This window comes from Gymnogyps californianus, chromosome 8 (assembly GCF_018139145.2).
Source record: "Gymnogyps californianus isolate 813 chromosome 8, ASM1813914v2, whole genome shotgun sequence".
In the NCBI taxonomy this organism is placed as follows: domain Eukaryota; kingdom Metazoa; phylum Chordata; class Aves; order Accipitriformes; family Cathartidae; genus Gymnogyps; species Gymnogyps californianus.
This window is the reverse complement of record NC_059478.1, coordinates 5014672-5038705: the sequence shown is the minus strand read 5'-3', so window position 1 is coordinate 5038705 and position 24034 is coordinate 5014672. Positions and strand designations below refer to the sequence as shown.

The 24034-nt window shown below is 56.7% G+C and overlaps 1 protein-coding gene across 1 annotated transcript in view; it reads left to right on the top strand.

Moving 5' to 3' along the window:
• Positions 1-20793, top strand: part of ASTN1 (astrotactin 1) — a 48634-nt gene extending 27841 nt beyond the window's left edge. The window contains 17 exon segments of the mRNA XM_050900645.1: positions 674-841; positions 1049-1133; positions 8911-8985; positions 9460-9597; positions 9982-10132; positions 10851-11017; positions 11222-11416; positions 11744-11871; positions 14194-14298; positions 14472-14624; positions 14627-14659; positions 17774-18042; positions 18296-18429; positions 19111-19262; positions 19609-19744; positions 19875-19975; positions 20606-20793. Of these exon segments, the coding sequence (XP_050756602.1) occupies positions 674-841; positions 1049-1133; positions 8911-8985; positions 9460-9597; positions 9982-10132; positions 10851-11017; positions 11222-11416; positions 11744-11871; positions 14194-14298; positions 14472-14624; positions 14627-14659; positions 17774-18042; positions 18296-18429; positions 19111-19262; positions 19609-19744; positions 19875-19975; positions 20606-20793 (2378 nt within the window).
• Positions 20794-24034: the final 3241 nt, after the last annotated feature.

Here is a 24034-nt window from a genome sequence, read left to right as displayed (position 1 = left end):
GGTGGAGGACAGAGGTGGCTGTTGCGGGATGGAGGGGATGGGTGCAGGACGGAGGGGATAAGTGTGAGATGGAGCATACCAGTGTGGGAGCGAGGGATGGAGGGGTATGGGATGGAGGGGATGGGCATAGGACAGAGGAGACAGATGCAGGACGGAGATGGCTGTCGTGGGACAGAGGTGATGGGTGCAGGATGGAGGGGACAGGCATGGGATGGAGGGTACCAGTGCGGGACACAGGGGATGGGTGCAGGATGGAGGGGATGGGCACAGGACTGAGGGGACTGTTGTAGGATGGAGGGGACAGGCATGGGATGGGTATGGGATGGAATGGACCATCATGGGATGAAGGACATCAGTGTGGGACAGAGGGTACAGGTGTGGGACCGAGGGGATGAGTGTGGGATGGAGGTGGCCATTGTGGGACAGAGGGGACAGGCACAGGATGGAGGGGGCTGTCATGGGATGGAGGAGACAGGCTTGGGACAGAGGGGGCCATCATAGGGCACAGGGGATGGGCACGGGACAGAGGGATTCACTGTGGAACAGAGGGGGCTGTTGTGGGACAGAGGGCACTGTCTCAGGATGGAGGGGATGGACAGGGGATGGAAGGATGCATCATGTGATGGAGGGAACAGCAGCGGGTCGCTGCCGCTGACTCCCCTCTCGGTGGCAGGGAGCCGGTTCATCCTGCTGGAGGGGAGCCAGCTGGATGCCAGCGACTGGCTGAACCCGGCGCAGGTCGTCCTCTTCTCCCAGCAAAACTCCAGCGGGCCCTGGGCCCTGGACCTCTGCGCCCGGCGCCTCCTCGACCCCTGTGAGCACCAGTGCGACCCCGAGACTGGTAAGTGGTCAGGCGGTCGGGGCGGGTTTGGGAGCTCACCTCTGCCTGCTCAACCTGGCTTCGGTGGGAAGATGCTTTCTCGCCTCGCTCCACGTGCAAGAACGGAGCTGCCGGGCACCCCAGGTGGCTGCAGGCTGGGTTCGGCAGGGAAGCACGTGGAAAGCCTTGTCCTCCCATGTCCCTCATGTCCCCCCCGCTTCTCCGTAGGTGAGTGTCTCTGCTATGAAGGTTACATGAAGGACCCCGTCCATAAGCACCTCTGCATCCGGAACGAGTGGGGAACGAACCAGGGGTGAGTGCGCCTGCCGCAGCGTGCCCAGGCTTGGACCGTCCTCGCATGAGATGCTGGGCTTCAACAGCAGCGTAGCAGGGCTGTGGCAAATCCTCTTGGGTGACAGAGTTAGAAGCATCTCGGTGAATCATAAAGTCAGCGCACGGTTGGGGTCTGCAGCAGGTCTGCAGGAGGCGAGGATTTCTATTCTTTGAAATAATCAGAGATGATGTAGAAGAGGTCATTGCTAGGTTTCAGAGTAAACACCCCCTGGAGAAGATCGAGGCTGCTCCTATTCCCCTTGCGGGCACTCTCCTTGGCATCCTGCGCTTCGTGGGGCTTTCGGTTTGTGTGTGCGAGGCATCAGAGGAGGGCTGAGGCTGGGCTGTGGTCCCCGGCGGAGGAGGGAGGCTGTGGGATGGGGACACCCCATTGAAAATTGGGCAAATTAGATGCTTCAATGCCATGGCCTGAGGGAACAGAGCAGTCGCCATCTGCTCCACAGCTTTACACCCCTGGAAGTGCAAAGGGAAATTTTTCTGATGTTTTGGCAGCAATTTGTTGGGGGATCCCAAATGTTCCCATCTCTCTGTGACCCTCAGGGGATGCTCCATCTGGTCCTTAACACTCATGGGTCTCTGACGTGCAGATGGGGACTTCCAGGGATGGCTGGAGGTAGTGCGCAGAAAGCCAAGACACCCCCAAAACCAGAGGCCCTGCGTGCACTGGCACCTCCAACCCCCTTTTTCCTCCCCTCGTCTCGTTGTGCCGCAGCTGGATCTGCGGCGGCCCCGCGCGTGGCAGGACTCCTTCTCTGAAGTCATTAGTCTTCACAGCGGGAAGAGAAAATCATCAAAGTCTGGGCTTGGCAGCATCCCTGCCGTGCTGCTGCGCCGGAGGATGGCAGCCACAGGAGGCTGCCCGCGCCGGCTGGCCCTGACTGTGTCCCTTTGAACTGGGGCCCTGGGAGAGCACCGCTGCTCTGTTTCCAGCCCTTTCTCTGTCTTTTTCATTTTAAAAGCAATTTAGCAATTAAATCCAGTGCGGAGCACCGGCTGTGGGAGACAAGGGCGGCCGTCGTTGTGGGTGCCCTGAAGCCAGGCTGGGGACAGGGTGATGCTCATGAGACAGGTGGCACCGTGCTGGGGGTGTGCCGAGTGGTGCGGTCAGGGTCCCCAAACCGCTGCGAGGTACCGCAGGGAAAACACAGGCAGAAATACAGCTCCCTGCCCTGTTCGTCCCCAGGCGACAAGTGTCCGACAGGGATGTCCCCAGCTCCTCTGTGCCCATCTAATAAGAGGCACTAAGCGATGGGGACTGGGCGTGGGAGGGGGGATTCCCCCTGCCAGGGACTTGCCCGTTTGGGAATGTGTTGGGTTTAGGAGTGTCTCACAGGGGGTTGGAAAGAGCCCACGGCCACCTACGACCACACATGGCTTTGGTGCCAGCCTGTGCCTCGGTCAGAGCTGGCAGCAAGTGTGCTGGACCCGCCACCTTGCAAAAAGCAAAAAGGCAAATGACTTTGTCCACTGAGGCAGGTAGTAAAAATGGATAAGCGCAGGTGGAGAAGCATTTGCTTCCTTCCCCTCTGCTTTTCCTTTGCTCCTGGGCGTGGGACTGCAGCTTCACACTTTTCCTCCCATGCACATTGCTCTTCTCTAGCTTCTTCTGAATCTAGCTGCTCCATTGTCTAAAGGGAAAGTGGAGAAAAAGCTGCTTTCAGGTGAATTGGGAAAAAATATAGACGGTAACAAGCAGGAGAGCAGCCAAGGGCAGGAAGGACAAATCAATTCCTGCAGCCCTCCGGACCTGTTCGCAGCTCCGGACCCAGCTTTAGTCTCAGCAATGCCAACCCGAAAGGTGCTCAGGACCCACTCTGTTCCTCCGGGGGATTTGGGGCCGTTTTTCAGACCCGGCTCCATCCCGATGCCCCCATGGGAGCCTTCTCCGTGCTTATGCTTGAGCCTCTGCCTTTCCTCCTGCAACAGTGTTCATACCTGGCCAGGATACATGTTGTCTTGGGGCTCTTCTTATATACCAAAGTTGGCTATGACAAATTATACGCAGCATTTCCAATATGCTTTTCTGTTTGGGGCAGAGAAACCTAAGCATATCTCTTTTTCCCCAAGGTGCAACACAACCCTAGACCATGGTGGGGCTGTCAAAGTCCTTCTGCCCTTCTCTGGGCTCTGGAGAAGGCTCCGATGCTGCAGTGTCAGGGCTGTTTCAGCACCACCCTTTGAGAGCTCCTCTCTCAAGCTGTTTGAAACCAGGATCATTTTGTATTTCTTCCTTGAACTTGTGAGATTTTTGTTTCAGAAAGCGGTAGCAGCTGAAACCACACTTAACCATCCCTGCCTGCATTATTTATAGGGGCTCTTGAAAGCGTGTCCGCACTAAGCGTCGTGATGCCGAGGCCAGCTTGATGTTTAATGAGGGTTTTTTTCTGCGCTGCGATCCGTTCTTGATGTCCAGGTGCTGCTTGGTGCAGCTCTGCCTGCAAGGGCTTGTGATGGTGGAGGTCTCTTCTACCTGTCCAAGGTGTCCCCTGTGAACCCTTGGCCTCCACAGGGTCATGTCTGTGATGAACTCTCTTTGGTCCGGCAGAACCATCTTGTCAGAGCCCATTTAACTGAATAACTTGTAACTTTAACCTGGTATTTACATTTGTTGGGGTGGAGGTTGAGCTGCCAGGCCACGCTGTCTTTTGTCGCCCTCATCAGCTCGCTCCCAGCTCTAGCCTAACAAGGTTGCCCACAGGCTCACCTGAAAGAGATGTCTGCAAATCCTTTACTCTCTCCTCCCATCCCAAGGCCAGATCAACTGTGCCCGAATCGTTTCTGACCATTGTTTGTCTAGTGTGCTCCTAACCCCTCCAATATCGGAGCGATGTGCTGCAGCCGTGGGTAGCACAAGCCAGGCGGCGAGTCAGTCCCCGGAGAAGCCACGTCGGCTCTTAGCAAAGGGGAGGTCAGCAAAGCAGGACCTGGGGGCTCTGCCAAATCCCTCAGTGTGCTTGGGAGCAACGTGGTCTGGCTATGACCTCTTTTGTTTTCCTAGGGTGGCGTTTTTATCTGAAAACTCGTTTCAACCCTTTGGCTTAGATAGGTTTGCCATTGGTTTGTTTTTATTTACAGTGATTATGGGTTGACTTGGTGTCTGTTCACTCAGCAGCATCTAATTTTGCTCATGAAGGCGAGCTCATCTTTGAACTTTATTGGCGATGGCAGTGAGGCTTTGTGTGTTGTGTGTATTTTGAGTACCATGCTGAGATCCGTGCCTCCGCAGTACATCTTTTACCCAACGCATCCGGTCCCTAAATCTTCATCAGTTTTTCAAAAAATAAGATCTTTTTGATCATGGGTAGCAGATACATTTGATCAGCTGCTTTTTTTGTGCTGCTCTTCAGCTGTTTTAAACAAATCTGGCTGGTGCTGTTTGTGTGTTCACAGTCTGTCTTCCTACTTTGATATGCATCGTTAATTAGCTGCTTTTCGGCTCTTACTCTAACGTTTCCTGGGTAGGATGCAGTTTCCAGCAATCCAACTAACCCTGCCTCGTCTTTGCTCATCAAACCAAATTCCTGCCATTACTTTGTGGTATGACTCGACCAAAAGTCAAATCAGCTCATTCTGCCTTTAGTTAATAAACTGTTACTGCCCGCATTTGTACTTCTTCGTCTCAGCCCTTAGATCCATCACGCGATGGCCGTGGCTTTCCCATCCCCAGGTGCTGTTCTTGCCTGGGCGCCCTTTTCAGACACCTCGATAAGATTTAAGACGGTCTGCATTTAAGGGGTCTTTATCAACATGCCCTTTCAACTTGTAATGGGCTTCACCCCGGCACGGGGAGGTTTTAGGCCAGTTTAAGGCAATTTGGTGAATGCATCTGGCTGGGCGCTCTCATCCTCTTCCAGCAGTTGGCAAGCGGGGGCCACCCCAGCCCCGCTCCCATGCAGGACAAGTTACCCCTTTCTCCCCCTTGCAGCCGTTTTTTCCAGCACAGGACCCGAATTAGTGCAACAGGCCATGCCCTGCTCACCCACCGCCCCTCCCCTCCCCGCGGTGCCTCTTCTCTTCTGCACGCAGTTATCCCCCTCCCTGGCCGGGCACCGGCTCCTCCTGTCCCATCCCCACGCACCATCCACTCCCCACCCCACAGAGGAGCCGAGGACATGCTGAAGTGACAAGGACAGCACTTTTCCTGCTTAAAGTCTTTTTTTTTTTTCTCTTTTTCTCTTTTTTTCCCCACCCCTTTTTCTATCTTTTTTTTTTTCCCCTCTGCCTCTCTCCATCCCCTGCTGTGCGCCTCGGCTTTGCGAGCTTGAAGGACAGCCAGATAAAAAGCTCCTCTTTCTTTCAGATCCTTTCACCAAACCACCCATCCGCCTCCTCCTCCCGCCCCATTCTCCTCACAGATTTACGGGCAACCCAGGGAGAAAGTGCCGGCATTAGCATTTTTAATAAAGAGCTGCTTGGAAGGGATGGCAGGGGGTGGGGAGGTGGGAACGGGAGAGACATCGGCAGCTGAAGCCCAAGCAAAGCTGTTGCAGAGCAAAACGAAGTCGAGGAGGAGCCAGGATGGGCATCGCCGGCGGGAGAAGTCAGCAGCTCGGTGCTCGGGTCACATCTCACGTCTGCTCTCTGCTCGCCCCCCATCAGGGTGGTCTTGGGTCTTTGTGGGTCCCACTTTGGTCATCGTGGGGACTGGGTCCCAGGGCTGCAGGAGGGCTGCAGGCGCTGCGAGGATGGTTCTGGTCCGTTCACCTTGGGCTTGAACTCCTGAGCCGCCAGTGAAGGGACGCGGTGAGTGCCTTTGTTCACGCCGCTCGCTCCCAGCACGCACTTGGAGCTGGTGCTTTGATGCCACGATGGGGTTCGGCATGGCCATCCTCGTGCCGCTGCTGGGTGGAAACGCTCAAGAGCACAAGGGTTCAGGGAATCAGGCGTGAAGTCACCTATTTCAGTGCGTAACAGCCGACCACCTTCTCCTCCAGCGGCATATCAGCCACGCTCACATGCAGCGACTTCTCAGTGCCTTCTGCAAAGGCCCTCTCCTGCAGCCCCTCTGACCTCCCTGCCAGCTCCCCTCAAACCAGCTGCTCCGGGTTAGCTCATCGCGGTCGCGTCCTGCAGGCATCGGGCTTTGATTCCTCGTGCCACTCACCTTGTCTAGAAGAGCTTTGCAGGGAGTGAGGAGCGGCAGGAGCACAGCTCTCGATGCTGGAAGTCAGTCTGGCCTCGTCCCCTGGGGGCTGCAATTCGAGCGTGGCCGGGGTCCTGTTGAGGTGGGTCAGAGCATCACCAGCAGCACCAGGTCTGGAAGGCTTAGCAGGTATGTCGGGAGCTTCCACTCAAGCCCATATCTGGAGCAAAGTGTAGCTGATGGTCCAACTGGAAAAAGCAAAGAGGCCTGAAGATCATCCTGGGGATGCGCTGGCAGCGCTTTGGCCGTGGGAACTTGCTGACTGAGTGTGGGGAGTTTACTGGTTCTCAGCTGCCCTGGCGATCCTCCGTTTTGTTGTTTCAGATGCCTACCTGAGTGCCAAGGCTTGCAGGGAGCCAAGAGCTGTCATTTCTGGCCCATTTAATCCAACCTGATCAGGCGCAGAGCTGCTTCTGGTCAGTCCTGCTTTCCTTTGTGAGCTCTGAAGACCATGCAACCAAAATACCTGCCAAGAGCGACAAAAACCAGAGCAGCGAGGTTCCTCCAGTGATCACAGAAAGCGGGAGGGAGGCAGCCACGTGGGCACACGCTTGCGTGCACGGGAGAGGAAGGAGGGGGTGAAACAGTGGCAGAGGCACAGGGGGCAAAAGGCAGCGATGGGGGAGGTGAGGCGTGCCTGGGGGAGGAGATCTCGCCCCGTCCTCTGCAGCAGAAGGCACAAATCAGCAAGGGTGCGTGGGTGGAAATGTCAGCGCTGAGCTCCTGGAGAGCTTCCTCGGAGATGAGGATGGATAAGTGCCTCTCGTTGAGCTGGAGGTCTTGTATGGAGACAGTCTCAGGGCTTAACCACAGAAGGAACCATGTCCTCACGGACTCAATGGTGCCTGGCAGCATTGGTTGTCCCTGCCACACAGGCACGTAGCTAAAGGCTGAACATTCCTTTTAACGGGCCTTTTTTGACCCCGAGTAGAGGCAAAGTGGGGCAGGCTGGGGAGATGCCACATGGTCCCTTCCTGGAGCGTGGAAACCTCTTCCCCAGCTCAAAGCCATCATCACATGAATTTTAGCCACAGTTGGAAATTGCACCCTGGGTGGACGCAACATGGCCTGGGCGCTGATTTCCATCTCCTAGGCAGGTCCAAGCCCACCAGCTGTGTGTCCCGGACGTGTTGGCATCCACGGGCTGCCGGATGTAGTGTCTGGCAGAGGTCCGGCAGCTACCGTGCCTCCGCAGCGCCTGCCCCGGCGCTGAGCTCCGCTGCAAGCCAAGAGCGGCTCTTCATAACCGCTTTTCCACCCGAGTCGATGAGGAACAATACCTTGCCTCTGCTTTTGTTCCCTGCCCGGCGTGCTCCTGAGAAGCAAGAATAAAACCCATCTGCGGGAGCGCTGGAAGGCGGAGGCACGAAGCATTCAAGGCGTCGGTGAGACACAAGGAGCACATCGCTTTCCGGCCGAAGCTGACCTCATTCAGGGCAATCCGATCTGCAGGCTGAATGTAATCCCCCGCTCCCAGCCAACCGGGCAGGAAAACGGCATTGTATCCCAGCGAGGAAATGAGACGGCGTGCTGTAATCCTGCAATCAGGATTTTTATTTATTTATTTTTTTTGTCCTTGCTGAAATAACTTCAGATTAGAAATTAAAGTGCTTGTGCGGGAGAGCTGTAATTGCCTCTGGAGAAAATCCCCGGGCTTGTTGGTGGCACCTGATACTCTCACCCTGAATTTTAACAGCAGCGATGCGACAGGATGGAAAATCTCTTTCTCTCCTCAGCTCTGAGCTCTTGCAAAGGGGATTTGGAGCTTTAGGATTTGGGAGCGGGGTTCATGTTGCCTGATTCAAAGCCCACTGCGGTCGGGTCTCTGTGCCTCCCCTTGCTCTGCCTTGTCAGCCTCACTCTGCGAGTGATGCTCTGCCAGCGGGGCTGTGCTGCTGGGGATGGATGTCCCAAGGTGTCGTGGCCGTGGGTGTCCCACCGAAGGGCACCGGCCGCCAAATCATGGTTGCACATCACCCTGTGCTATGTAGGACAGCAGGGACGGAAGAGATGGGGCCATCAGCTCTCCAGCCTCCTGCTTGGCTCCAAGCTTCCAGCTTGTCTTCCAGACCCCTTTGCAAAGTCCCACAGGGGCTGAGGCTTCCTCAGCTCCCCTCCTGAAACGATGAAACCCAAGGGGAATAAGGCAGGTGGTGAAGCTGCGGCCGTGCTCCCTTGCAAAAGCCTCGCAGAGAGAGGGTTCAGCTGCGTTTTGGTTTTCTTTTTGCAATGCGACGGCTGTGACGCAAATCCCTAAAACGGGAGCCAGGCGGGCGGTACCTGAGCGTGCAGAAGCATGAGGCTCACGGATGTGGCAGGGCCTGCAGTGCACTGTACCCCAAAATAAAGGGTGTGATACACCACCGACCCATGGGCAGGTTGGGGCTCAGGTGAGGATCTGATGTTGTAGGAACCCCAAAATTAAGATCTTGGATGTGGGGCTATTTTATCACCTTGTCCTGGCTTGGTTTGAGCCGTCTCGTCCCAGGACCCTGCTGCACGTGAACTGGGGCCTAAGCAGGGGAAACGTTTTGGGCTGTGAGCGGCAGCGGGGGCACGATGCTGGTGTGATGCTCCTGGGTTTCTCTTCCAGGCCTTGGCCATACACCATCTTCCAGCGCGGCTTTGATTTGGTGCTGGGCGAGCAGCCGTCCGACAAGATTTTTCGGTAAGCGGTAAAGGCAACCTGGTCAGCACATTTTGGGGCTCAAAAATATGACTCAGGGCATACGGGCAGGCTGGTACTCCAGCTGGCAGGGCTGAGCACGGCTGTCCTGTGCCACCTCCTGGGGACATGCGAGCATGGCTGGGAAGGTCCTACTACAGCTGCCATGTGGGATGCTGGATGCCCAGCAGCCAGTTCCTCCTCCATTGATGATGAGAGTGAGGTTTAGGCTCTGAAGGAGGATTTCTACCGAAAAGGAAAGTGCCTTTTTTTTTTTTTTTAAATTACCTAAATTATGTTTGCTTTTTGGGAGTCATTTGGGTGCATTCAGAGGAGCCAGCCCACTTTACCCTGCCTTTGCTCGGGCTGACATCCCTGCAGGGCAGGGGAGAGGTTCAAGGGCTTGGTTTTGGGTAGAAGTAGCCCTCCGGGCTCAGCGTTTCCCTCCATGCCAGCCTTTGCTGCTCTCCCTGGCAGGTTCACCTACACCCTGGGGGAAGGCATGTGGCTGCCGCTGAGCAAGAGCTTCGTCATCCCACCGGCCGAGCTGGCCATCAACCCCTCGGCCAAGTGCAAGACCGACATGACGGTGATGGAGGACGCAGTGGAGGTCAGGTAGGTGCGATGGTGGGGCGAGGGCGTTCAGGAGGTGTTTCAGCAAATAAACTGGCGGTGCACCCCTGGAGCAAGAGGACCAACCCAAAGCACGTGGGGGTTGATGAGAGCTGGGACCCCCGCCCACATTTTGCGGGTGGAGTTTAGTACATCCATTAACGTGCCCCTCTTTAGTGCCTGCAAAGCTGAGCCTTCAGAGGTAGCTCTCATCACCTCAGTAGCTCCTGCATCCCTCTAAAAGCTTGGCTGCCATTCAGTTCGCTGTCAGCCCAAGGGAAACCTGAGCTCCGGAAAAACCCACGCGGCAGCCATGGTCGCACACGCATTTGCGCCGTCTCATGGGAGCAGTAAAACACCTTCTTCTCCTCCTCCTCCTCCTCGCAGGGAAGAGCTGATGACCTCCTCCTCCTTCGACAGCCTGGAGGTCCTCCTTGACTCCTTCGGCCCTGTCCGCGACTGCTCCCGGGACAACGGGGGCTGCAGCAAGAACTTCCGCTGCATCTCGGACCGCAAGCTGGACTCGACAGGCTGCGTGGTGCGTGGCCCCCCGGGGACCTGCAAATCTCCTTCAGTGTGAGCAAGGAGGGGGAGGGCAGAGGGGGAAGGGCTGCACCCTTCCTCCCTTCCCATTGCCTCGGAATGGATATTTTGGGCTTGGTTTTGCAGTGGGAAGAGGTGTTTTTGGGCTGGCATCTCCTCCATCCCCGCCCTTGCTGAATGCATACATGAAGGAGCAACAGCCCATCTGCTTGCTGGCTCTCCGGGAGGTCCCACATCCCTCACACATGTCCCCTGTCACCGCCGCAGCTGCTTTGCTGTACAGGGAAAGCGTGTGCCCCGAAACGGAGGGGTTTGTGGGGCTGGGGTGTCCTGCTGCGATGCCACCAGAGCTAGACATCAGGGTGGGGAGGCTGTGAGTGTGGGGCAGCCGGTGGGTTTGGAAAGGGCAGCATTGCTTTGGCGGTCACTGGAGCTGGGTGCCAGTGAGTGGGGTTGATGCTGGCACATTACCTTAGTGGGGGGTGGTTTGGGGGGCTCCCACCCCAGCGGCTGCACTGTCCGGGGGCAGAGGGAGGCAGAAGGACTATGCAGCCGTGGGCGGTGTTGTTGCCACCGTCCGTCCCGTGGCCCCCGAGCATCGCTCAGGCTGCAATTTCCAATGGAGAGCAGCGCTGGAGCCCTCTCCTCCATCTCACCCCTGGGGCCAGATTTCTTCCCTGGGGGCTTCATATCTTGCTTCCCCGCTCCACCAGTGCCCGACGGGACTGAGCCCCATGAAGGACGGCACGGGCTGCTACGACCGTCACGTCGGCGTGGACTGCTCGGATGGCTTCAACGGGGGCTGTGAGCAGCTGTGCTTGCAGCAGATGGTCCCCCTGCCCGAGGATCCCCTGCTCTACAACATCCTCATGTTCTGTGGGTGAGTGCCTCATCACCGCCCCGGCCACAGGGAAACCCCCGAGGTGCTGCTGTACCTTGCCGCTGCCACCCTGAGCTCATAGGGTTGGGTGGCTTGGGAGGGAGGTCTCCTCCGTTCCTGGTGTCCCTGCTGGGGTGGCCTGGTGGCCCCAGTCCCCACCGGTGGGGGCTGCAGCTGATGGTGGACCCCGTGCTGGCTTTCCAGGTGCATCGAGGACTACAAGCTGGGCACGGACGGGCGGTCATGCCAGCTCATCTCGGAGTCGTGCCCCGAGGCGGGGGACTGCGGCGAGCCCCGCGAGCTGCCCATGAACCAGACGCTCTTCGGGGAGATCTTCTATGGCTACAACAACCACTCCAAGGAGGTGGCCGCGGGGCAGGTGCTCAAAGGGACGTTCAGGTGAGTTGGGGATGCGGGGCGGTGACCCCAGCAGGGTCAGACGTTGCTGTCCTCTCCAAGAAGAAGGCATGGGAAGCAGCCTGGGGCTGGACCTTAGCAGACTGCCTTGTCCATCCATGTCTGGCCAAGCTTTCCAGGAAATGGAGGGGCTGGTGGGGAGGGCGCATCTGAAGCTTTCCATTGAGAGCAGACATCTTTGTAACCCATGCCCAAAGGAAAGGCTTGGTGCTGGGTGGCTTTTTGGGATGGGTCACCGGCTGGCGGGGATGATCCCAGGCAGTTCCCCTGTCCTCCAGCCCTGCCCTCCTCTCTGCAATTAATTTCCAGGCAGAACAACTTTGCCCGGGGTCTGGAGCAGCAGCTGCCGGACGGGCTGGTGGTGGCCACGGTGCCCCTGGAGAACCAGTGCCAAGAGGAGCTCTCCGACCCCACGCCCGACCCCGAGTTCCTCACCGGTGAGTGAGTCCGGCCAGACCCGCGCCTCTTCCAACAGGGCAGCTGCCAGTGTGCCTGGCTTCGGCACCTACCCCTCCCAGGGGTTATATCTACTGTGGGATACATCTAGTCTGGCTTTAACATCTTGCGCTCACCTGCAGCAGCAGCAGCGGTAAGAGGAAGGCATTAAAAATGAAGGAGAGAGAGAGGCAATTAATTGTGTGGTGTAAAAGCTCAAGTGTCCGTTGGCTATTTGGGATATTTGCAAAAAGGATTTTTTTTTTTTATTCAATGCAAAAATGGTTTCCAAACACCTTTCATTTGATTTCCAAATCAGAAACCCTTTGCCAGCATAACAAAGCATTCAAAACCTGCCGCAACCAAAACAAAATGTTTTAGTTTGTCCTGCCAGAGCATCGTGGGCCATGAGCGATAGGGTTATCATGGATTCCTAGACAACCTTCAAGGATTTACCTTTCTTCCACCAAGTTGCCAGGACCCCTAAATCGCCTTTGTTTCCTCGGTGCTTGTTGCTGTTGGCTGAAATGGCCGAGGACACCGGGCAGCTACTAAATGAGGGATGTGGATAGTCAGGTGTTTTGGAAGGTGTCTGCAGGGTGGTCTCATACAGGCCCTTGTTCCTTCACCCCGTTTGGCAGAGCTCCCAGGAGGGTTTTGGGGAGCACCCGTGGGCTGCACCCAGGGTCCGATGGGTGCTGGTTGCCCCGACGGGGTGCATGGCAGTGTAGGTGTGTGTGCAAGCAGATGCAGGCAGGGAGGAGGGTGCTGGCGGGTCCCAGCAGGGCTGAGCTCCCCTTAGGGAGCCACATCAGCGGGTCATCCCTGCAGCCATGGGGATGCTCAGCCCTGTCTGGAGGTGCTGGAGGATACCTGCCTCCCCACGGGGCTCTGCTGTCCTCCCCGCTGCATTGACCTGGTTACACGGGTGTAACGAAGGCAGCGGTGCCACAGTCTCAGCATCATGGTAGGGTCAGTGGGGCTGGGACTCCACTGGCAATTATGCCAGGGAGGCAGAAGCCAGTAGATTATCCTAGTCATTTCCCACTGCTCTGCTGGCTCTTTGTGGCTGATTAAGGCAAAAAAAAAAAAAAAAAAAAAAAAAAAAAAAAGGCAAAAAGAAGTAAAGTCTTCTCTGCTTGTCGGTAAGCAGATCTGGATATTGCTGTGAACACACGAGAGGCAAAGCTGCTGAGTAAGGAAGGGCTGGTTTTGCATAAACACGTTGCAGGGAAGAGCAAGTCTTTGAAGCTGTCGGTAGCAGCCAGCACCGAAGGGAGAGGCACTGGAAGGCAAAGGATCTTATCCTCCTTATCCTCCGCCTTCATTTCTTGTTACGGAGAGGGGGATGCCTGTTGTTATCCTCCTGAACTCCTGCTGTGTGGCTGTTTAGCAGCAGAGTTTGCCGCTTTGCTGCCGAGCAGAGGCGTGATGTGTTGGCTGTACAGCAGCAGAGCTGCGAGGGAGGAGGTGGCCGCGTCCCGTATCCTGCTGTGGTACACCAAGGGATGCTCCCGTCACCAAAATCAGAGCCATGAGCCCCCTTCAATTCCCTTTCTGGGGCTTTGTCCAAGGCACGGTGGCCTCTCTGTCCCTCTGCGCATGGAAGCTGAGCTGCCATGCGCCTTGGCTGGTGAGTTGGGCAGGATGAAGTGGCTGCCCAGCCCTGGTCTCCATGAATTTCTGGCTCCCGTAACGCACAGTTAAATGGCTGGAGAACAGGATGTCTTCGCCTGGAGAAGGAGAAACCCCACGTCCTGCTCAGCCCCAGCATTGCCATAGTGTCCCGAGGGAGCATTGACAGGCGTACGATTTTCCCCATATGCGTGTGTCCCGCTCAGCTCAGTCCCGGCTGAAGGGGACCCAGGGCCTCTTGGTTGGCCGCACTTGGGCACATGTGGCGTGACAGTGACCATTCCCAGGCCTGCAAACAGCTCATTAAAAAGCGCAGCTCTCATTAGTGAAATAATTAGCACACCTGGGCATGTCTTGGGAGCAGGCGCCGGGAAGGAAGCAGGAGGGGATGCAGGAGGAGGCTCGTTATCTTCTGATGCAGATTCCCGGATGGCAGGATGAAACGAGCTCACGTGTTTTCCTTCAAAGCCATGATTTTAATTGCCGGGGAGCAGCTGACCCTCAGCTCTGAATGCCTCGCCGCCTCCCTGGGGGGGACATGGTGTGTGCACAGTCCTTTCCCCCGGCTTCTTCCCGCCCCGCTGGCTGCATTGCCCCAGGCACGGCACGAGAGGCTGCATCCCCAGCCATCCCCACAGCAAAGCATCCCTGGGCAGTGGCGCTGAGCCCCTGTGTCCTGTCTCTGGCAGGGATGGTGAACTTCAGCGAGGTGTCCGGGTACCCCCTCTTGCAGCACTGGAAGGTGCAGTCCGTCATGTACCACGTCCGGCTCAACCAGCTGACCATCTCCCAGTGTAAGTGTGCGGGGCCGGGGGAAAGAAGGGAAAAAGGGGTGGCGAGAGGACACACAGCCTTCTTCTGGCAGGTGATGGGCTCAGAGGCTGGTTGCCCATCGCAAGTGTGTAGGGAGGTGGCAAGGGCTTGGGGTCCTCTGGGATCTGAGCATCTCTTCCCATCTCCTCCCCAGCCTTCAGCAACGCGCTCCACTCTCTGGACGGGGCCACCTCCCGCAGAGATTTCGTGGCGCTGCTGGACCAGTTTGGTAACCACTACATCCAGGAGGCAGTGTACGGCTTCGAGGAGTCCTGCTCCATCTGGTATCCCAACAGGCAGGTCCAGCGCAGCTCTGGCTGGAGTATGAGGACATCAGCAAAGGTAGGAGCCCCGCTCATCCCCATGAAGGGTCCCCACAGCCACCCCATGGGAGCGGGAAGCTGGCTTTGCTTTCAGCATAGCAGGGAAAGCGCCCAGCCCGTGTCAGGGCTGCGTCCCGTCTCATCCTTTTATTTACACCCCGCTCTTGCACCCTTTGAAGCCGGCCGAAGGACTCCGTGGACTGCAGCAGGCATTAGTCTGGGCCAGAAAGGAACACAAGTACCCACATCCCCAGGGAGATGAAAGACGAATGCACTAATCCCACCAAGCTGTCCTGCCTGATTCTGGACTTAACTGTTATTTGTCTTTAATCCTGTTCCTTCGTTCCTTTTGTCTCCGCCATATCTGCTCTCTTCCACTTGCATCCCGCGGCCAGACTTTTCTCCCTCTAATGTGTTTTATTCTCCCGGCCTGTCAGCACTGTGCTTTTAATGTCTGGAAACCTGTTATGAACTGGGAGGTTCACCATGGTCCAGAGGGCATCCAGCACTGCTGCATCCCCTCCGGTGCCCTCGCTGCAGCGAGGTCTGATGGATCCCCGGTGGAAGGGGTTTTGCAGGCAGGCGATGGCTGGTTTGGATGCAAGCTTTCCAAAAGCAGAGGCAGCCTAATGCCTGCCTGCTGCTAGCTGTCACCAGGACCACAGCATCTCTTGTGCTGGCCTTTGCAAAGCTGCCTGCAGGAGTTTTGCTGCCTGTGCTGGGGACGTTGGGTTGCACCACCCAGGCTTGGGCAGCAAGCAAGAGCCAGCTCCCAAGCCCGGACATGGGGGATGCTGAGCGGAGCTGCTGGTTTTTGGGTGACCTTGGTTTGCTGCCCCCTGCCCAGAAGCTCCCGGGTGCAGGCAGTGTGAGCTTGGAGCTCACAGGCACCATGACCGCCGCATTGTTTCCATCACGAAGCTTCCTAATTCTCAGTATTGGCGCCAGCCTACGGTGCTGCTCTTGCTGTGCCCTGGCCACGAAGACATTTGTTTTCTCTCCAGGGCTCTTGTGTGGGAAAGGCTTCTTTCTGAGTCTGAGTCTGGATCCTGCGGGCTCAGACCTCCTGGAGCCTGGACTTCTTCCCAAGCCCACCTGCGAGAGTACAGACCCATTGCTGTTTTGCTGTGGGCTGTCTCCAGATGTAGCATCTTTTGATTGCAAGTGCTTTTTTTTTCTCCTGCAATTTCCTCCTCTTTGATTTTCCTGCTTGGAGGCTTTTCAGGTCTGGCAGTCTCTCTCCACCCACAATATCACATTTCGGTTTCGCTCTGGCACCTGCCACTTTCCCTCCTTTGCTTTTTGTTTGCAAACGTCAGGAGCTGGATATCGATTGAGAAATTGCAAGAGACAAATCATTCCCTGGCTCCTCTGCTTTCCCTTGGCGCCTGCTAAACTGCAATTCACAGCCAGCCCAAAGCGATCCATTTCCAGCTTGTTGGGGGAGCGGAGCAATGCGCTTGTACCCAAGGTTTTGTTAACAGCCTTGTTTTCTTTGCAGGAGTCTTGAGGATAGGCTAGCGCTGGCCCATTTCTCAGCAAACCCTTGCGATAGGAAGATCTTCCTATTGAGCCGTGGACGTGCTCTCCAGCAGCTCCCCGCAGCAGCCAGCCTGTTACCAAGCCACCGCCGGCGATGCCCTGAGCCTGCTGCAGGGGCAAGGCTTTGCCTGGGCATCCTTCGGCTTCCTCTGACCCCACCGACCATCATCAATGGTCCCTCTGGGCCCCTCTTTCTTTGGTGTAGAGCCAGAGGCATCCTTTGGCAGGGATTTGGGGTGAAAGCACCGTTTCCCTGCAAGGCAAGGCTCGCAGCGGTGGGGCGATGCTAGCCAGGGCACAGCAGTGATGGGCAGATCCTACCTTCTTGACTGCTGTGCCAGGACTCTTCCTCTTGTGTCAAAATATTTCCTGCTATGGGAGCGCTGGAGAAAAGCCCACCAAGTGCAGGGTCTGGCTCGCTGCCCTGTGCGGCGGGGACACAGCGGCAGCAACAGCATCAGGCACCCTTGCAAAGAGCTGGGAAAAATGTAGACCGTGGTGATGCTTTCCTGCTGCAAATCTTTTTTCCGAGCCTGTTGGGTTGCAGGGTTGCCTGAGGGTTGGCAGGGTAGGACCTGCAGATATTCCCCTGTGTGCACAGGGCAGAGGATAAACGAGCCTTCAGCCTCTCACAGTCTGGCTGGGGGTCTGTGGTCCCGACAAATGTATCTGCCTCCATCTCACCATTTTCTTTTGCTTCGTGATGGTGCTTTGTAAGCTAAACCTTTAGGGAGAGACCCTGTTTCCTTGCCCAGCTGCAACTTTGTCCACCTCCATCATGCCCCATGACAGTGCGGAGACAGGAGGAGTCAGGCTTGAGCCAGCTCCTGAAAGGCAACTGCTCCCCATCTCCCTTCCCCTGCGTGGGGATGATTGCAGGAGGGGTGGAGGGGCTGGAGAGGGCTTGGTGGCTTTGTAGCCATCTCAGGAGCTTTCTGAGCATCGTGAGGCACTGGCAAGTCTTCCCTGCTCATTCTGAGCTCTTCAGTGCTGCTGGCTGCAGACCTTTGGGGGGGGGGGGGCACCGAGTCAGCATCGTTGCTGTGCACTCTGGTCTGACACTCATCCCCTCTGGTCTCCAACATGGTCTGTCACATCAGCTTTGATGGGGATCCTTGGGAACCGAGGGAGTCGAGCGAAGAAATCAGCTGTTGGGCCAGGAGGGCTTTTGCAGCAGAGTGGTTTGGCAGGGGGCTTTGGCAGGGGGCTTCAGCGTGGGGTGAAGGTGCTCAGACCGGTCCTTCATGAGTCTCCAGCCACAGGAAGGAGGCTCCCTCTCGTGGGGACCTGCTGCAAGGGTGGTCCGTCCCAGTGCCAGGCAAAGGGCTGGGGCTGGGGAAACTGAGGCACGGGGAGACAAAAGGACCTGTGATGGTAGAGGCCAGGGTGGACTTTTCAGCCCTGATTCCTCCTCTGAAGACCAGCGAGTATTTCATCCCTACAGAGCAGACGGGGAGCGCTTAAGGATACAGGGGGGGCTCTGGGCAGCACTGCCTCTCTCCTGGGTGGAAGGCAGGGCTCTAGCCCCCTCGCATCCCCTTATCAATGGCTCGGAGCCCACCCTGGTGCCCCTCTTTTCCCCCTTCCCCAGGCAACTCCCCCTCGGATGAGTCAGAGGAGCGTGAGCGGGACCCCAAGGTGCTGACCTTCCCCGAGTACATCGCCAGCCTCTCCGAGTCGGGCACCAAGCGCATGGCAGCCGGTGTGCGGATGGAGTGCCAGAGCCGTGGGCGCTGCCCGTCCTCCTGCCCGCTCTGCCACGTCGCCTCCAGTCCCGACGTGCCGGCAGAGCCCATCCTGCTGGAGGTCACCAAAGCGGCCCCCATCTACGAGCTGGTCACCAACAACCAGACCCAGCGGGTGAGGAACCACTGGATGGGGGTGGTGGGGTGGGCATGGGGGGGTGGCAGGACAGCATCGGGGTGGTCTTTGCGGGCAGATTGCCCTGGTAGCATCATGTCAAGCTATGGCAGCCCTTGCCCGTTGGCCAGCCCTGCTCTCCAGGGTGGATGGACCGTGCTGAACCCACTGGGGGATGGATGAGCACTGACTCGAGTGGTGGCGGGATGGGAGCTCACCTGCCTAGTGCTCATCCCCTTCTCCTCTCTCCCAGCTCTTGCAGGAGGCCACCATGAGCTCACTGTGGTGCTCGGGCAGCGGGGACGTCATCGAGGACTGGTGCCGCTGCGACTCGAGTGCCTTCGGGGCTGATGGGCTGCCCACCTGCGCACCTCTCCCGCACCCCATGTAGGTCGCCACACATGCCCAGCCTGGCCTCTTGGTGTGATGGGTCTGGAAGGAGGTGGCGATGGCCCATGGCAGGAGGTGGTGGGGCCAGGTGGCTTTATGGGACAGGTTTGCAAGCAGATGGGGGACCTGGAAATGAGTCAGAGGGTGCAGAGATGCAGTGTCTTTTCTAAATTCAGCTGAGGACTGGGGAGCTGTTTTTGGATCCGTCCTGGTAGAGCGACCCCAGGGAAGGAGCCCTTTGGACCAGCATGCCCGGAGCCAGGAGGGGTAGGAGAGGGGGAGTCACTTCTCTCCTGAGGTTGCCCTCTCCCATGGGTTAATGGCTTTGAAGCCCTTTTGCTGTGAACGAATAACGCGAAAACAGTCCCTACATACTACTTTACAGAAACCAACTCATTTCTGGTGCATTTGCGTGTGGTCTGCACAGCAGAGTGAGTGGCACGAGCAAACGCACTCATGCTGCCTTTTGCACCAGCCATGGTGACTGGCTGGAGAGGTTGTCCTCAGCATCTCTCCCATACTGTGTGCCTCAGCCTGGCGGTTTTGCTACCTTTTTACAGCACAGAGGAGGAGCAAGGCAATGATAGACATGGGCGAGGGTGAGCATGGGTGGGTGGTGGTGACGGCTGGCAGACCTTGCCCTCCTGAGATGCTGACCGGCCAGCATTGTCCCCCCAGCCTGCGGCTCTCCACCGTTCATGAGCCCAGCAGCACACTGGTGGTGCTGGAGTGGGGGCACTCGGAGCCCCCCATCGGGGTGCAGATCGTCGACTACCTCCTCCGTCAAGAGAAAGTCACCGACAGAATGGACCACTCCAAGGTGGAGACAGGTGAGTGGGGACTCCACTGGTTCTCTCTGGGGAGGGTGGGATGGAGATGTTGGAGGAGAGCCTCTGTCTCCCTCTTTGCAAGGGGATGCTGCAATACATCCAGTATCCTGTGGAAGAGAAAGCAGCCCCTCTCCTACCCACCATGCTGCAGAAGTGGCAGCTCCACACCATGGTGATGAGCCTTGCTGGAAAAGCAATGGGTCCATCTCTGCACCAACCTCATGCATCAGCCTTGGTCCCCTTCGGCACCAGGCAGCGTGGTAGCGGGCACAGATCTCAGCAGCTTTCCACAGCCCCGGGGACATCTGTATCATCACCCGCGGTGCATCCTCCCCTCTCTCCCTAGAGACGGTGCTGAGCTTCGTGGACGACATCATCTCCGGCGCCAAGTCACCCTGTGCCATGCCGGCCCAAGTGCCCGACAGGCTCTCCTCCACCATCTCCCTCATTGTTCGCTGCCTGGAGCCCGACACCACCTACATGTGAGCTGCCTCCCCTGTGCCATGCCCGTGGCAGTGCCGTTGCCCTGACTGTGGTGCTCCTGCCTGATGCTGCCTGTGTTTGCATGAGGTCTTGGGAGTCCAGAGCTTCACCTTTTTCCTTTTCGGCCAGGTTCACACTCTGGGGAGTCGATAACACAGGAAGACGCTCCAGGTCCAGTGATGTGACGGTCAAGACCCCCTGCCCTGTGGTAGACGATGTGAAAGCTCAAGGTGAGATGGAGGGAGCTGCTGGACTGTGATGCTTGGGACCAGCAACAGGGAGTTCCCCCTTCCAGCATGTCCCCACGCACATCTCATGTCCTGGCTGTAACATCTCCTTCACCCACAGTGACCCAGGTGCTTCCACGTGGTGTTGAGGGTTGGTGTGGAGGGCGGCAGGAGGCATGCATCCTCTCTGCAAACAAACACAGAGGCACTCTGTGCTGATGGAGGGGTGGGAGGATGGGTGGAGGGCAGGCATTCAGGACATACCAAAATAGCCAAGAAGACCTGCCTGTCCAGCCCAGAAAGCAACTGGTAGTGTAGGTGGTGGCTGTGCTCAAGAAACCCCAATTGTGTGCCTTCTTGTAAATAAATGATATTTCACTAACAGCACTAAACGCCACACGTTTCTTTTCCTAATTGGACCAAACTATGGGAACCTAACCTGGACTGAGTCCGGGGAATGCCATCTACTCTGATGCTCCTCCATTGGGACCTTGTCTTGATATGATGTAAATCATAACTCAGGGGACAAATCCTGGCTCTGGTCTTGGTTTCCCTAGAGCTGAGCTTTAGCCTGGTGGGCTTTGGTCATGCCCTTCCTTGCATGCACTGAATACCCTCTGTCCTTCTGCCCAGAAATAGCAGACAAGATCTACAACCTCTTCAACGGCTACACCAGTGGCAAGGAGCAGCAAACAGCCTACAACACACTGCTGGACCTGGGTTCCCCCAGCCTGCACAGAGTCCTTTACCACTACAACCAGCACTACGAGAGTTTTGGGGAGTTCACCTGGCGCTGTGAAGATGAGCTGGGGCCCAGGTAGGCTCGGGAGCTGGGTTGGCTAAGCAGGCAGGCCTGCCCACCATCAGGCTTATCCCTCGTAGATGTTGGTCACCAGGAAGGTGGCTCTCTGGCAAATCTCATGAATTTGTTTCATGACAGAGCTTAGAGTCTCTCAGTGGGGTTCCTGTTTTGCTGGATGCTGTGCCTATGTTTGGGGTGCAGCCACCTCCCTTGAAGGACCATAAACATAGGACAAGGTGGAAGGCGGTAGACCGTTGTCAACCCATTGTCCTTGTCCATCCCACCAGCCCTATACTGTCTCTGGAGTTTTGCCTAGTCCGTTCATGCTGTGCAGGGTGGGAAGGGGATGAGATTCTCTTTTACCCTCAGTAGCTGCTGCCACAGGCAAAAAGGCAGAAGGTCTTGGAAAAATAATGTACCTTTGAGTAATGGAGGTTGTTGCGGGTGAGAAGGGGAGGGAGTGTGGTTGGAGCATGTTGCTAGAGAAGGGCCCCGGGCACTGATGGAGGGAAGAAGGTGCAAGGAGGTGGTTGTACCTTCAAGCCTGCTGGAGAAGGTGCCACAGAAGAGCTTGGTTGTGGAAGCTGCTGGATGAAGTGTGTGCAAACACACCTACATGTGCTGGGCCATGCCAAGGTCAGACTTGGCTTTCCTCCTTTTCCTGGGCTTTGGCTTGAGTTGAATGCATCTCTGTGTTGAACTCACTGTCACTTGTGGTCCAAAGCAGGCAGCGGATTGACCTTGGGTCTGAATCGCACGTGTTCCCTCCCTTTTGATCCATGACTGTGGTCGTGTGGGGTGATCTCAGGGACACAAGTGTATTTGGTGCCCAGGCAGTGCTGAGCTGCCACGGCAGGTTTTGGAGGAGGTTGCCCTGAGCTCTTCCTGGCTGAAACAGTCCCTTCGTGCCTGAGTGAGCACCATGTCCTCTCCCCAGGCTCCTCCACGTCACTGCAGCCCCACCAGCTGCCTGCGTATGGGATGCCTTATGCCCCAGGCTTGCGGAAGCAGCCAGATGTTCCCTTCTCCCCATGTCCTTCGAAGTCTGCTTTTGTCTGCGTGGTTTCCCAGTAACGTGGATGTTTCCAGTCAGTTTAGCAAGCTGGGCTGGGATATTGTGTGGGCTGCAGTGGTGTTTCATCGCATCTGGCCTCCAAAGAACCAGAGCCTTGAGCCCATCTGGAAATCAGCATTACTTCTCATGTACATCAGCAACAGCTCCTGTCTATGAAATGCATGGCCTCCACCTTACCCCCTGCCCCACACCTCCTCTTGCTGGTCTCACCACTAGCTGTCTTCCAGCCCTGCTTCTCCAGGCGATCACTTGTGGATTTCTAGCAGAGGATTGGCGAACCTCCGCGTACCTTCTCTGTCCTCGGTCAGAAAGACTCAGCAAATAGCTGGTGGCTGTCTTGCACTTGGTGTCTTAGGCATGTCTCCTGGTTCAGCTTTGGTGGGAAACTCCTAAGAGATCCTCCACTCCCCGGGGCAAAGCTGGGGTCTCTCCTCTTTCCCCTTTTCCCATTTATGTTCTAAGAGATGTGAGCTGTTTGAGGCACAGCCTCAAAGCTCAGTAGCAACATCCCAGTGCGTGGAGTTTTGCTAAGGCTGAGGCTCCCACAAGCTCCTCTGCCCAGGGTTGCTTCATTCCCATGACACCAAGTGGGATCAGCAGGCTTGGACTTAGGTCTCACCTTCATCTCGAGCCCAGATGTGAAATCTGGGCTGTCTCCCTTTCCAGATGTGAAATCCAGCCCTGGTTTGCATAGACCATCTGACATCTGTTGTGATGGTTTGCATGAGGAGTACATAAAATTCCTTACATGACAGACTGGAGTCATCACACAGCCACTGCCATCGCGAGGCTGAGCGTTGCCATCTCTGCTCGCTGCCTCAGTGAGGAAACCAAAGACCAGCCAGAACATGAGGTGGAAGCTGCCTCCTCGAGCCCCATGAGGCAGAGGTGCATTGGCAGCCAGAAATGCCACTGAATTGCCCAAATCTTACCGTTTGCTGCGTGAATCTATGAGGCAGAGGGTTAATTCCACCCTCTGGAAATGCTGGAGCGCTTAGGATGGGATGACGCAAGTTGCTGATGAAGTGTTTGCAGCTCGCGCTACTTGGAAAGAGACATTTAGGCAGCTGCAGTGGGTTCTGGTGATGACAAATCTTGGAAAGCAGACCTCCTGTTTGATCGTCTGTGAGAGCGAAGCATCCAGACTGGTGGTGACAGGACAAATCACTTGCAGATGACATTATTTAGCCAGCAGACAGAGTGTTTGTTTGACTGTTGCTGATGTTCCTTTGAAGTCCTGGATGTGGACCCACGCGACTGACTCTACCATGTCCCTCCTCCTCCACGCGGCCGTGCCGCCTTCTGGCCCTGCTCGCTTGGGGTGCGCTCGCCTCCCTTCTTGGCGATGCTGGCTGCTGGACCGAAGGAAGCGAGGCTGTGTGAAGATAACTTGTCCGGGGCTACGAAAGCGAGTCGCTCCCTCCCAGTCCGAGAAGGGCTGCAGAGAGCCCTGGACTTTGCATAAGGAGAAGAAACGGAGGGAAAGACAAGTCATTTTCTAGCAAGTAATAAGTGAAAGCAGGATTTGATGCAAAGCCTGGTCAAGTCTGGTGGTGTCTATGGGCTTTGAGCCAAAATCTGTGGGGTCATATTCAACATTCCTGCTAAGGTACCGGTGATGCTGGAGGAAGAGAGGCAGTCGCGGCACCTTGCCTAGGTGTCTAGATGTGGGGACCAAGACAAGTGAGAGGTCGGCTACCTTCTCACAGCTGGAAGACCTGGCCAGCTTGGGTAGCTATCTCCAGAGTCAGCACCATGCTAAGCACCTTCACCTCTCTGCTGTGCGCTGGATGTGAGCCCTGGGGCTGCAGGTGTCATGTGGCTGCAGAGCTGGACAACCTCTCGGTGGCTCCAGACTGACCCCTTGGAGCTGCATCCACCTCCGTGATGGACCTCTTGAGGGTTTCCTCTCCAGGAAAGCCAAGGTTGGCTGTGGCCGGGCCTGGGGTAAATTAATTCCTCTCCAAGCAGCTCTCCCATGGTGCACGTGGCCTGGAGGAAGGCGTGGAGGGGCTGTGGATGTTCCTCCATGGTTGGTACACGTACCCTTGAGCTGTCAAACCAGCCACAACACAGCCATGTGCTCCACACACACAACCCCTGCTTATCCAAGTAAGAATGTGACAAAGAGGGTTTTTTTTTCCCTAGCATCACGATTTGTGCCTCCGCTGCCTGTTCTGTGCTG